A 12,457-nucleotide genomic window follows, 5' to 3' on the forward strand; every position below is an offset into this window, starting at 1 on the left:
ATTATGGTAGCAAGCCAAAGTAGAGTGGCGGATGCGATTATTAAAGCTGAGGGTGTTAGAGAACTAACTCTGAGTAGATGATGTATGGGAATGATGAAGCCACTAGGAACTAATGAATGAATGTTCATAAAACAATTCTGGCAGGAAATGCATTAAAAATTAAGTGTTAAGATTATGTGATTATTTTCTTTCTTTTGTTCTGCATTTCCTGAATTTCTAAATGGGCACGAGTACTTTTTAATTAGAGAAAGGTTATTTTTAAAAGTCTACTTAATTTTTAAGGACTTGGAATCTTGAGTTGATTCTTCCCTATGTAATTATATGGCATGGTAACCTGTTTATTATACACCTTGTTGCCCTCTAGTTACACTCAATAACACAGAAGAAAGAAACATTGTCTTTTATACCTAGAAAAGATACTTATAACGCTGCTGTTTTTAACAATGTATCTTCTTTTCACTTGTTCCTCGAGAAGGCCAGATAGCAATCCATGAATGATATAGAGCTCACAGAAACGAGTGAGTTCTTTCAGAGAGGCTGCATTACTATTTTTGCTTTTGCATTGGTAATATAGCTCTTAGATGCATTTATAAAGTGTCCACTATGAATGTAATATAAATATCATATCTGTACCTATGACTACAAAATTACACTTTTTCAGAGTAACACTAGATATGTAAAATACTGGGGCGTCTGGCTGGCTCAGTCAGTACAGCATGTGACTCTTGATCTCAGGGTTGTGAATTCAAGCCCCTTGCTGGGTGTAGAGGTTACTCAAAAAAAAAAAAAAAAAAAAAAAAAAAAAAAAAAAAAAAGGAGGAAAGAAAGAAAGAAAAAAGAAAGAAGAAAAAAGAAATGCAAAATACTGAACTGCTGAAAATTATTTTAACTGCTCCTCATTTTACATGAAATATTCTAAGAAAAGTTTACTCAAGGAGATATCCTGGGGTTAGTAATTGTAATCTTGAACAAAAATGTTTTGCTTCAATTCTAGAAATTCTTAAATATTTACTGATGATGAAGATATTTAAATGGCCTTTGAGACATAGTAGAAATGAATCAAATTAAAGTTTCTATCATTTTATATTTGTGCTTCTTAAGATGTAGTATCCTATTGATTTATTCATAATATTAACTGCAGTTAGTAATTACATTTTATTTACTTGTTTGTCTCCAGCACCTGAATACAGGTCTGGAAGGAAAAAAGAACATATCTGTCTTGTTCACTGTTGTGTTTCTACTGCCTCACACAATGCCTAGAACAAAGCATATGTTCAATAAGTTGTGCTGAATAAATGGATAATAATAGAATTATTTGGTCTAAATAGCAGATGTATTTTTAAAATACTGAATAAGCTCAATATTTCCATGCAAGGAAATAAAACATTGTTTACTTTTATTATGACACTCTAAATTTGGATGAAAAGAAATTTCACTTTCTTTTTGTTGAAGAAACTGTCATTTCAGAAAACGAAGGAATAAACCATTATAGTTGAATTGTCAAAACATTCTAAAAAGTTGAGTGTCTCTCCACGGAAAATTCTAATGTGGCCAAAAAAAAAAAAATTGCTGAATCTTTTAATCTGGAATCCATCAATAATAATGGTTTGAAAGGAAAGATAATCTTAAGGAAGTAGATATAATGACTACATTTCAACAGAAGTTTGAGACAAAGAATTGAGAAATTATCTAACATTTTTAATAGGATCATTCACATGCTCTGGATGGAGTACTATTTCTCTGTACTTGTAATAACTATATACCTGCAAGATAAAGAGCTTTCTTCACATTTGCTTGTGACTTAAATGCCAATGAATATATCTGTATGGGTATCTTGACAAGAGGAAAAAAAAGAAATAAAACTCTCTAAAAAACTACAGTAAAGCTAAAGAATTATTAAGCCGGTAAACATTAAAAAAACACACTTGTATAAATTGCCAGCTAAAATTAACACTGCTACAAAATTAAACTGTTAGTTACTTTACTAGAATTCTTTGGTCCTAAGTGTTCTTTGATTCTAACCAATAGAAACAAACATGAATTATTTTAAGCACACACACACACACACACACACACACACACGCAATAAAACATACTCAACAGCAACAAAACCAAAAAGAAATTTACTCTAAGGATTCTGGGGGCATCTCAGGGAGCCAGCTGTGAGAGCCAGGAGTGCTGTCCTGCTTCAAGAAGCATTGAGAACATGAACTAGGGAAGACGTAAGAATCCCACTTGTTGTTTTGTCTTCTACTTTCTAGCACATCTGCTTCATTCTTCTCTCCCACTACACACACTAGTTTTCTCAGCTTTTGAATTGACATGGTAATTTATGGCTTTCTTGGGCTCTTAAGTTCATTGCAATTCCAGCCACAGGCGGGGACTCATTGTCTGGGTTTCAAGGGCAAACTCTTGGGAGAATCTGATTGGCCCACCTTGGATCAGGTGCCCATCAGTGCCCAGGCTTCCAGCCTTTGCTGGGTGGGGAGTGCCTTTCTCCCTACAGGAGGTAGTTCTCAAAGGCTGATGGGAACTTACCGCTTTAAGAACTCATCTACTCAGTAATTTGTAACAAACGTATTGTGATCTTGTTTTGAGAATAAAGGTATATAAGCTATAGAAAATTTTAATTTGTATCAGCATAGGATAAAACATTTATCACTAATTAAATAAACAGATAATGTTTAGTACCATTCAGTCAACAAATATTTAATGCCTATCGTGTGCCAGTGCTACTATAGGTCCTGTGAAGATAGTAGCGAACAAAACAGAAACTCTCTTCTCTTGCAAAGCTTACATTTTACTTTAGTTAATGAAGAACTGCCTTCAGCAATGCAAGCTCTAAGGATATTTAAATTATTAAGTGATTTTTTTCCAGAATAGAATTATTGAGCTGTAGTTTTAGAAAGAAAAGAAAAATTCCTAGATCAAGCGTTCCTAGACTATGAGATTTCACCTGCGAAATAAGATTTTTAGATAAAACAAAAAATTTAGGAGGATTCATAGCTTTCACTACTTTTTAGTTTGCCAAATAAAAAATGCAAAAACAAACACATACACTATTATATACCATCATAGTTTCATAGAAGAGATTTACTGTTTAAAAAAATGTTTTTAATGTTTATTCATTTTTAGAGACAGAGCAGGAGCAGGGGAGGGGCAGGGAGAGAGGGAGACACAGAATCCAAAGCAGGCTCCAAGCTCTGAGCTGTCAGTACAGAACCTGACACAGGGCTCGAACCCACGAACTGGGAGATCATGACCTGAGCCGAAGTCTGACGCTTAACCAACTGAGCCACCCAGGTGCCCAGAGATTTTAGAATCTTAACATGGAAAAAGTAAGACAGTCTCAGAATAGAGGACCATTTTTTTCTCCCAAGAAAGGACATCTGGCTACTCTACACAGACAGACAGTTTTTCCTCTTCTCATTTGGCAGCTGACACGGGAAAACTTTTCACAGGTTCACAGACCTGCATTTCGTAACCATTGTTCTAGACTACGGAGTCTAATACTGAGTCAGCAAACAACACAAAACTGGTCTGCCTATTTTATCTGAATTTATGGTGCAATTAATCCATGCAAAGTCATAATTCAGTGGGGGGGGGGGTGGAGAACCCAAACAGAATTGTTGCTTAGAAAGATGACTTTTTAAAAAAAGAACTGAACTAACTTACTGATTCAAACGAAATGACGGATGCAACAATTCTAGGTAAACTTTAGTCTTTGCTTCCCCAGAATACTTAAAGACATTCCAATATTAAATGGTGATGACATAATATGTTCAATACACAAATCAGTTTATTATACTTAAAACACAGAAGCAGTTTATAAAATCATTAGTTTTGGATAATATACTGGTTGACAGGCAACCAGAGCAGGTACTCAGTGTCAGGAATTTAATTCCCACAAGGTCTACAGCCTCTATAGAAGGACCTTTGGCTTGCTTGTGCGGGAAAATAACTTTTAAGTGTTTAACTTTGCCCTTTAATTATCTGAATAGGTAGACCGTCAAAGTTATAAATACATTCTTTGTCTACTACTATCTTGGCTCATGTTAAAATCACACGTGTTCTCGCCTATGGTTCTCCATATTTAACCACCACTTTTACAGTGGAAGATCTTTTTGAAGTTTTAAGCCAAGGTATTAACATATTCTGCTCTGAATTCCATGTTCGCTACCTCGACCCTAATCATATTACTGCAAATCTGTCTCTTGGCTCAGGTGTCTGGAGGCTGATCAGGCACAATTTGAATCTTCTGTGATGGGAACTGGGGTTCAAGTTCACCAATGAAACACTCTGTTGGAATCAGAACATAAATCAATGCTGAACAGCCAGAATATAAGAACTTAGAGTAATGCAAGCAGAAAGGGAGCCAGCCATTACTAACTTTTCCTATTAACTGGAAGAAAACGTTACAGAGGATGCTTTTAGCCTAAATCATCTTTCCAGTTTCCAAAAGTGGGTCCCACTGGGCAGATCTCAAATCCAATCAAAGAAAACCAGAGAAAAGAGGCAGATATGCCTGACATAGAAATTCTCGGTGGGCTTGGGATCTTCTGCTTCAACTTGGAACTTATATCTCCAGTGAAATTTTGGCAGGATGTGGCAGGCAAAATAGGCCCTCTCATATTTGCTGGTAAGAGTACAATCTGGCACAGATTCTATAAGGAGCAATTTAGAATTAGCAAAATTACAAATGCACACCTTTGGATCTAGAGATTCCAAATCTAGTTCATTCTCCAGATGAGACCATTTTTTTCACGCTTTACATTGTGGCTTTGATTACTACAGCAAGACTGGAAATAACCTTAATATCAATTGTTATGGTGCTGGTTTAATACATCATAGTACATTCCAACAGTAGATCGGCATGCAGCTGGGTAAAAGGAAAGCCAACACCTTACGTACAGACACAACCAATCTCCAATTTGTTAAACTAAACACAGTTTACGCACTGTGTAAAAAGGATAATTCACAAAAAAATATCCATAATTTATTTCTCTGTTCACAGAAATCTCAGGATCATGAGAAACTTTTAACCGCTGCCAAACTGGAAAGCTTCCAGCGGTGGGTGGGTTTTTTTGCACCGTGCGAATGCCCTTTGTTGCCTTTCGAATTGTGAGACACGAAAAGGAATTCGCATATATGCGCACCCGTGAAGGAAAAGGCCTCAGAGTCAGCTGATTCGACGGGAAAGCCTGTGAGTTCGGCCTCACAGTCAGGACCCTGCTTGGGCCTTACCAGTAGAGACAGTTACCTTTGTGACACAAGCCTGAAATGTGTCACAACCATCCCCACTCCGGCAAATCGACTTGCCTTCCGTTTCTGAAATTAGCTACGTTTCAGACCGCCTCGTACACTTGGCGTTCTCTCGAAAGCACTAAAACACGTTTGCCTTCGGTGGAAAGGGGATAAAATACCAGGCCGGGAAACAATTTATCATCAACGAAATTCAATGCTTTTGGAAGGGCTCTGTAGCTACAAAGCTGTAGAAATACCAAGTGTGACTCAATAGAGTAAATAACAATTACCATATCACAGCTCAATTCCTGGGTTGGGGAAGACAATCCCACCCTACTTTCCCTCCCTAAACCTGGTTTCTCTTTCTGGCTCCTCCCCCCTCCCCCGCCCCCGCCCCCGCCCCTCCCCCACCTATCCTCGTCTCCTCCATTTGCCCCTCCCACCGCTTGGCGGGAGGTTTCCTCTCGTGACTACTCTGCGTAAGTGCGGAAGACGCACTGCAGCACCTTCGGCAGCGCTTACTCTGTCTTCTCGTCTCTATGATCCTCTTTGTGACCCATCGGGTAGGGCCCGAGCCCCAGAGTTCCGTGCCAACAGTCCTCCACGCCGACAGAGGACGGTGCAAAAAGCTGACGTTCTCGCGAGAGACGCGGAGATCTCTCCACGTAGCGAGAGCGCGAGCGCATGCGCGCTCGGTGGTGCGCGGTAGAACGAGGGAAGACGGGACCCGGCTGGAGCTCCGGGAAGCGCGCGTGCGCCGTCGCGAGCTTGGAGCTGCCGGGGCAGCCGTGTGGGAGCGGGTGTGAGACCGCCGTGCGAGCCGCGGGAATGTTCCGAAAGGCCCGGCGAGTGAACGTGCGCAAGCGGAATGACTCGGAGGAGGAGGAGCGAGAGCGCGATGAGGAGCAGGAGCCGCCACCGCTGCTGCAGCCGCCGGGCACCGGCGAAGAACCGGGCTCTGGCGGCGGCGGCGGCGACAGGGCCCCTGGGGGGGAGTCGCTGCAGGGCCCGGGGCTGCCGCCGCCTTCCGCGCTGACCCCGGGCTCCGGGGCTGAGGCTGGAGGCTGCTTCCCGGGCGGCGCGGAGCCCGGCAACGGGCTGAAGCCGCGCAAGAGGCCGCGAGAGAACAAAGAGGTGCCTCGGGCCAGCCTACTCAGCTTCCAGGACGAGGAGGAAGGTAGGTAACCGCCGCGCTTCGCGCCCCAGACTAGCATCCCTGTCCTAGGCCCCCGCCTTTAGTCCCCGCATTCCCCGGACGTCCAGCCCCCGCAGCCCGGAACGGAGCCCCTTCGCGCCCGACCTGCTGCACATCCTTCTCCGCCTCCGGCCTTCTGCTCCCGGCGGAGGACGTGTTCCCGCGCCGCCACCAGCCTTTTCTTAACAACCGCCTCCTCCTCACCGTCCTCTTGTGCATTTCCTCCTCTGCGGGGCGGGAGCGCAGTTCAGTCATTCTGAGGTTTTCAAGTGGAAATTCAGTGTCCCCTGTCCTGCTTCTTTCCTGGCGGGTGTGTTTCAGGGAGAACTTGGATTTGGTCCCCTGTCTACTCTGCGCACGGTCTGAGTCTTCTGCAGGTCACTATGCCCACGTCTCTTGGGGGATCTGATACCGTTGACTAGGAAGGCTGGGTTAGTATGGAGTCCTACGTCTGGGAACAGAATCCCGGAGTTGAAGCTCTGGTTCTGAGTGACCTTGGGCCAGTTCCTTGCAATCGCCGATCCTCAGTTTCCCCGTGAAACTAAGTAGGGGTACAGATGTCCGGTTTTTCTCGCTCGCATTGAGTTTTGGACAACGAAGAGAGACGGTGTAATAGTAATTTAAGGCCATTTATCCGTTGGGGTGTGAGAAACCAGGCTGCAGTGGATTTAGATTTCTGTTCATAAATGAGTCTCAAATCTAACTTCCCAGCCAGTTGAGTATGTGTTTATGAAAGCCAGTTTTAAGGGCAGGTTATAAAAACAGACTTGGCTTGTAGATATCTTCATCTCCATACAAGATGCTTTCATCTTTCCAGTAAGGTAGGCAGTTGGTCTTTGGCCTGTTATTTCTTATTTTGTTTGAGGGGACTACAGCCAGAATTTTTTTTTTTTTTTTTTTTTAATGCAGAAACTATTTGGCAAACTGTTTGCATTTGACTTTAAACTCTTCAAATCAAAGACGTGGATACCTACCAAAACATTTTTGAAAAGTGCTTTGCTCTCAGTTTAGTCTTGGAATAATGTCAGTTTGTGGTGAATCTAGATTTACTCAGATTTGACAGCTCTGTTACCCAGAACCTTTTGATTTTGGATGTTTTGTTTCAGATACCTAAATAATGCAGTAACTAAGTGCTTTTTCAATGATTTTATTTTCCTCTTGGGATAGAGGACTTAAAAAAGACAACAGGATATATGAAAATTTCGTGCAGCTGCGTGTGTTACACCTTTTTAGAAGTCTCAGGTTTGCATTATATGAGGTTAATTTATGAAGCTGACTTCAGTTCTTGAGAACCAGGAACAGATTTGGAATAACTTCGCATTATGTAATGATTTGGGGTGTATGAGTATCTGTCTGGATGAATGAGAAAAGTACATAAGATCATGTGGAAGTTGGAAGATACTGTCTGAAAATGATTGCTACAGACTTTATTTAATTTCTTTTTTAAGAAAATGAAGAAGTTTTCAAAGTGAAGAAATCAAGTTACAGCAAAAAGATAGTAAAATTACTTAAGAAAGAATACAAAGAAGATCTTGAAAAATCAAAGATTAAAACAGAACTCAACTCCTCAGCCGACAGTAAGTACCAAACTGATAGTACTGGATTCTTTTGAAACAACAAAGCGAAAACTTTCTCACGGGGTTTGAGTGGACTTGCTGTATACATCGTGAGCTTGTTCAGTTGACTCTGTTGTCAAGGGTCCAAAGCGGATATCGATACAGTTCTGTTACTTAATTCTAACAACAGTTGCACTGTCAATGCATTTTTTAAAAAGACCCAATCATTGCCACTGGAGTGTTTCAGCTACAGTGCCTAAATTCTCTCCCAGTTTTTCTGCTGGTGTTCAGACTGTGGTTGACCAGAGAAAGGAAATTTCCCATATAAACCCGAGGCACAGGTTTATTCCTGTTTGAGGTATTACTGTGCACATTCCTGTATTCTCATTTTATAGAAACAGGTGCTCATTTTCTTTGGTGACGTTTCCACTGTTGGATTAATTCTTGGAGGACTTTTAGGAATGCCTTCATTGCAATGTTGGTAATACTCTCTCATGTAGCAACTTTATCAGATACATGGATGAAGACTTCTCACTGCGAGGCCCCTGCCTACACCGCATAGGCAGCTCTCACATCCTTTTACAACAGAAGCTTGAAATTTTTAAGCAGTTAATTTGTCTTGAGGAAAGTAGATCCATTATCGTTTGCTGCAGTCTGAGTTATTCTGATGAAAAGCCTTAGGGAAATCTTTTTATTCTGTGGAATTAAAAATAGAATTATTAGTTCACGGGTTTTCAGCCACAGGCTTAATGTGAAAAAGTACGTCATTATATGTAAAATGTACGGTCTGATTTTGGAGACAGCGTCACTTAAATGTATAGTTGGACGCAACGTTTCGCAGAATGTTCAATGAATGGTTTAAAGGGTAACTGCACTTTCTTTTTAGAGGCAGGGGAAGGAATGCTTCATGGGTACAGTGGAATATGAAGCTGGTTTTGTTTTGTTTTTTTTTTAATCTAAATTCCAAAAGACGGGAGAGAGAAAATATGGGTCTGTTATCAAAGGTTAAAGTGAGTTAAGGCAAGGGCAAGTACGACTGTCAGGAGATGATTTTGTAGAGGAAGTAGAGGTTTAGGGGGAAAGGTGCATTGTTGACAGATTGTGAAGGATGTTTAGTGTCCAGTAAGGGGTTTAGAGTTGCTGGGTTTGGTGCCTTGCCAAGATGGTGACATGATAAATGTTTTTTGAAACCTCAGCCTGGTATTAGCATGCAGAATGGATCGGCACAAGGAGAGATTGGAGGCCTGAAGCAGTTTAAACTCAAGGGCCAGCTTTGATCCATTAATAGTGGGTTTAAAAAGGTCTCAGTTGAGCGAGACTGAGGCTTTTCCTGACTCAGTGGAAAAATGTGGATGAGTTAAAAATGTTTGCTGTGGGTGTGGGAGAAGAAATGGAAAGAAAGGATTATTTCAGAAATGTTCCAGGGGAAGACTTGGTAGCCTTGATTTTTGCTTTAGATATCGGATTTAAAAGAAATAGTTAAATTCGAGCTTTTATGCCGTGGTGGCTGAGAGAACAGTTCCATATTCTATACGGGAAAAGGGAAGGCAGGTGGGAGGAGGATATTTTTAGGGGAACCAATTATTTTGGAGTCTAGGAAACTCTTTTTTCCCCAAATCTCTTGAGAACCAACCGTGTGCAGTGAAATAGTGCAAGTAAGGTCAGGAGAAGAAAGAAAGGACCATTTACCGTTGGATTTAGTAATTGAAGCAAGTCTGAGATTTATGAGGCCATCTCCTGTGACCTGTCTTCCACTTTTACATAACTGATACACTTGCCAGATTCATTAATGTCCTCAAGGTAGAGCCTGTGTGTTATAGGTGGTCATCATTACCCTTGAACTAATGGTGTTATGGAGCTCTTTCATGAATCAGCTCACAATCCTGAACTCTTCCTAGTGCAACTCTCCTTAGACAGCCAGAGAGGTACGTTAATCTCCAAATCAAGGTCCTATCAACAAAATACCTACCACAAAAATGGGTATTCCTAGAATAGTGAGTTTGCCTTTAAACTTGACTTTGAGCGAAAATAGCCAGTGAACAGTGGGACATAATAGGTTTAGGCCTGGTGCTTCTTGAGGTGTTTATTAAAACCAAAAGTAAATGGAACTGATGAGGGAGCAGCAAAAAGGAAACATTTCTGGGGACCGAAGACTTCTATCTGTAATAAGTGTACACACAGACAAGAGGATTTACCAAAGAGAATCATAAAGGTCAAAGGAGAAGGGACAGGAAAATTTCCAGATGAAGATGCTCAGTTGTATGAAATAGTGCCAGAAAGGTCAGGAAAAGAAAGGACCAAGGAGTGGCCATTGACAGGGTTGCTGTTGTTTTCTGGAGGAGGGTATCTGGCAGAAGGGGCAAGTCCATTAGCCAAGCTTTGTGTCTGTTCGGCTGAAGAGACATCTTTTGCTAACTTGCTCAACAATATTGTATGAATTAGCTGTAGCTGCAGCCGTTGGATAGCTGGTACGGGAGCTGGGAACGAGAGAAGGTAAAGGCCGTTCGCCTAGGCTGATGCACCCAAGTTGGTGACAAAGTAGGAGGCAGCAGGTCCACACTGCTTTGGGTAAGCTTGGCAGAGAAAGAATAGAGGACAGTAGCTGGAGAGACCGTTGTGATCAAGGAAAAGTTCTTTTGATAGCAAGAAACCTGTGTCTAGGTAGAAGAAAGGAGAGAGGGAGCCTCGTCAAGTTCAAGGTAAAGAGAATGTTTGTGAGGGCAAGTTTCCTGATGGTAGTAGAAGAAATTGAGAGTACAAGAGGAGCCTAGAAGGTTATTTGGTATCTCTTTTTACAAAGACATCTGGAAGGATAATGTGCGACCACTAACAACAATCCCACTGTCACCATGTTTTGCGCTTGTATGTGTTCAGTCATAATTTGTGTTTGCTCTGTCTTTTAGAATCTGCAGAAATCATTCTGAATGTATCTGATCTAGTAGACCTTTTGGTTCTATTAAAAGCCACTGATTTAGTGTGGGTTTAGAGTAGAACGAAATTTGGGTAGTGTCTGACTCCCGTGTAACCATATCCATCTGATAGAGTGGACTTTTCATCTCGAGCATCAGAATGCACTTCAGAAGGAAGGCTGTGGCTAATGAGGCAGGATGGTAAATGAAACAACTAAAGAGCCTTAAACAATGACCTAAATTTTAGTCAAAAGTGTGTGTATGAAGGAGTGGTATTCCTAAGATTCTTATTTAGGGGAGTAGGATATGGCTTGAGAAGAATAGAATTTTTGAAACAGTTTTTAGGAGGGGACCATGCTAGGGAAACAATACAAACATTTAGAATATTTAGAATAAATATTTAGGATAAACTTTTACTATTTCATTATAGTCATTGTGCCTCTTGTGTGCCAGGTTCAGTGTTTTAAGGTAAAGATTAACACTCTGATTTCTGTGATTTTTGCCTGGGACTGATGGTACAGTGGGACTATTGAGTTAAAAGCAAAGTAAACCTCTGTAAAGATAAGCGTGGTGAGTGGTGCCTCCTGGAACACGGTTGCAGGAAGCAGTCTTGCAAGTGGTCTTACGAATGGCCTGAGCATTAGCACCGAATTAGAGTTCTCTCCTCTGTCCATACGGCAGAATGTGGCCACTCTGCCGCTCCCTTACTGGTTTAGGTTGTTTTTAGTGCTACCCAGTCTCTGACTTGTCTCTCTGTCTCAGTTCCAGATTCCCAGAAAGACAATAAGGTTGTCTCTGCCTCGGTCACAAATCCAATCTTGAACATTCAGTCATGGCAACGGGATCACAGTTACATTGTGTAAATAGGACTTTTGGGTCTCACCCCGTCAGGTGATGGGTGACAAATGGTTATGAACTAAGAAGATACTCCTAAAGTATTCATTACAGAGAGGCTTATTTGGTCCCTAAGCATTTGTTCTTCATAGAAAGCTGCCTCAGATGGGCTTAGGGTTTAATGAAATGATGTTTTAAAGAGGTATGAGCAGTGACCAGTGGGAGGTTAGAGGAAGAAACAGTTAATTTTGATAAGTTAGTAAAATTTTGATGAGATTAACTCAAGATAGAATTGAGTAGGGCCTCCGATGCGTCCTTGTGACCCCTATATTATTTTTATTTCACAGTTAATGCCTGTTGTTGGATATTTCATTTTCATACAATCAGTGGGTTTTTTAATAAACAATTAAAACAGTTCAAAGTGAGCCTATAAACGAATAAAAAGTGCCTTCTCAATTTACGCATTTTATTTAAAATTTTAATTACTTTTCTCAAAAATGTAGGCGAACCACCCTTGGACAAAACAGGACACATTAAGGACACCAGTCAAGAAGACGGAGTTATCATCAGTGAACACGGTGAAGATGAAATGGACATGGAAAGTGAGAAGGAGGAAGAAAAGCCAAAAGCTGGTGGAGCTTTTTCAAATGCTTTATCTTCTTTGAATGTTCTCCGCCCAGGTGTGTGCTTGCAGATACTTCTCAGAAATGAAGGAGGCC

The 12,457-nt window shown here is 41.2% G+C and overlaps 1 protein-coding gene and 1 long non-coding RNA gene across 2 annotated transcripts in view; one reads left to right on the forward strand and one right to left on the reverse strand.

Annotated features, from left to right (window-relative positions):
• Positions 1 to 3,781: 3,781 nt before the first annotated feature.
• On the reverse strand, positions 3,782 to 5,617 carry LOC123610648. The gene is made up of 2 exons (XR_006718238.1): positions 5,535 to 5,617; positions 3,782 to 4,664 (listed from the first exon to the last, which is right to left on the reverse strand). It is a non-coding gene; the product is annotated as an uncharacterized LOC123610648 (long non-coding RNA).
• Positions 5,618 to 5,739: 122 nt separating this feature from the next.
• PAXBP1 (PAX3 and PAX7 binding protein 1) overlaps positions 5,740 to 12,457 on the forward strand; it is a 34,689-nt gene continuing 27,971 nt past the window's right edge. The window contains exons 1-3 of the mRNA XM_045501518.1: positions 5,740 to 6,421; positions 7,888 to 8,016; positions 12,242 to 12,418. Coding sequence (XP_045357474.1) covers positions 5,929 to 6,421; positions 7,888 to 8,016; positions 12,242 to 12,418 — 799 coding nt within the window. The 5' untranslated portion in view covers positions 5,740 to 5,928. The remainder of the gene's footprint in view (positions 6,422 to 7,887; positions 8,017 to 12,241; positions 12,419 to 12,457) is intronic.

This window comes from Leopardus geoffroyi, chromosome C2 (assembly GCF_018350155.1).
Source record: "Leopardus geoffroyi isolate Oge1 chromosome C2, O.geoffroyi_Oge1_pat1.0, whole genome shotgun sequence".
Lineage (NCBI taxonomy): Eukaryota > Metazoa > Chordata > Mammalia > Carnivora > Felidae > Leopardus > Leopardus geoffroyi.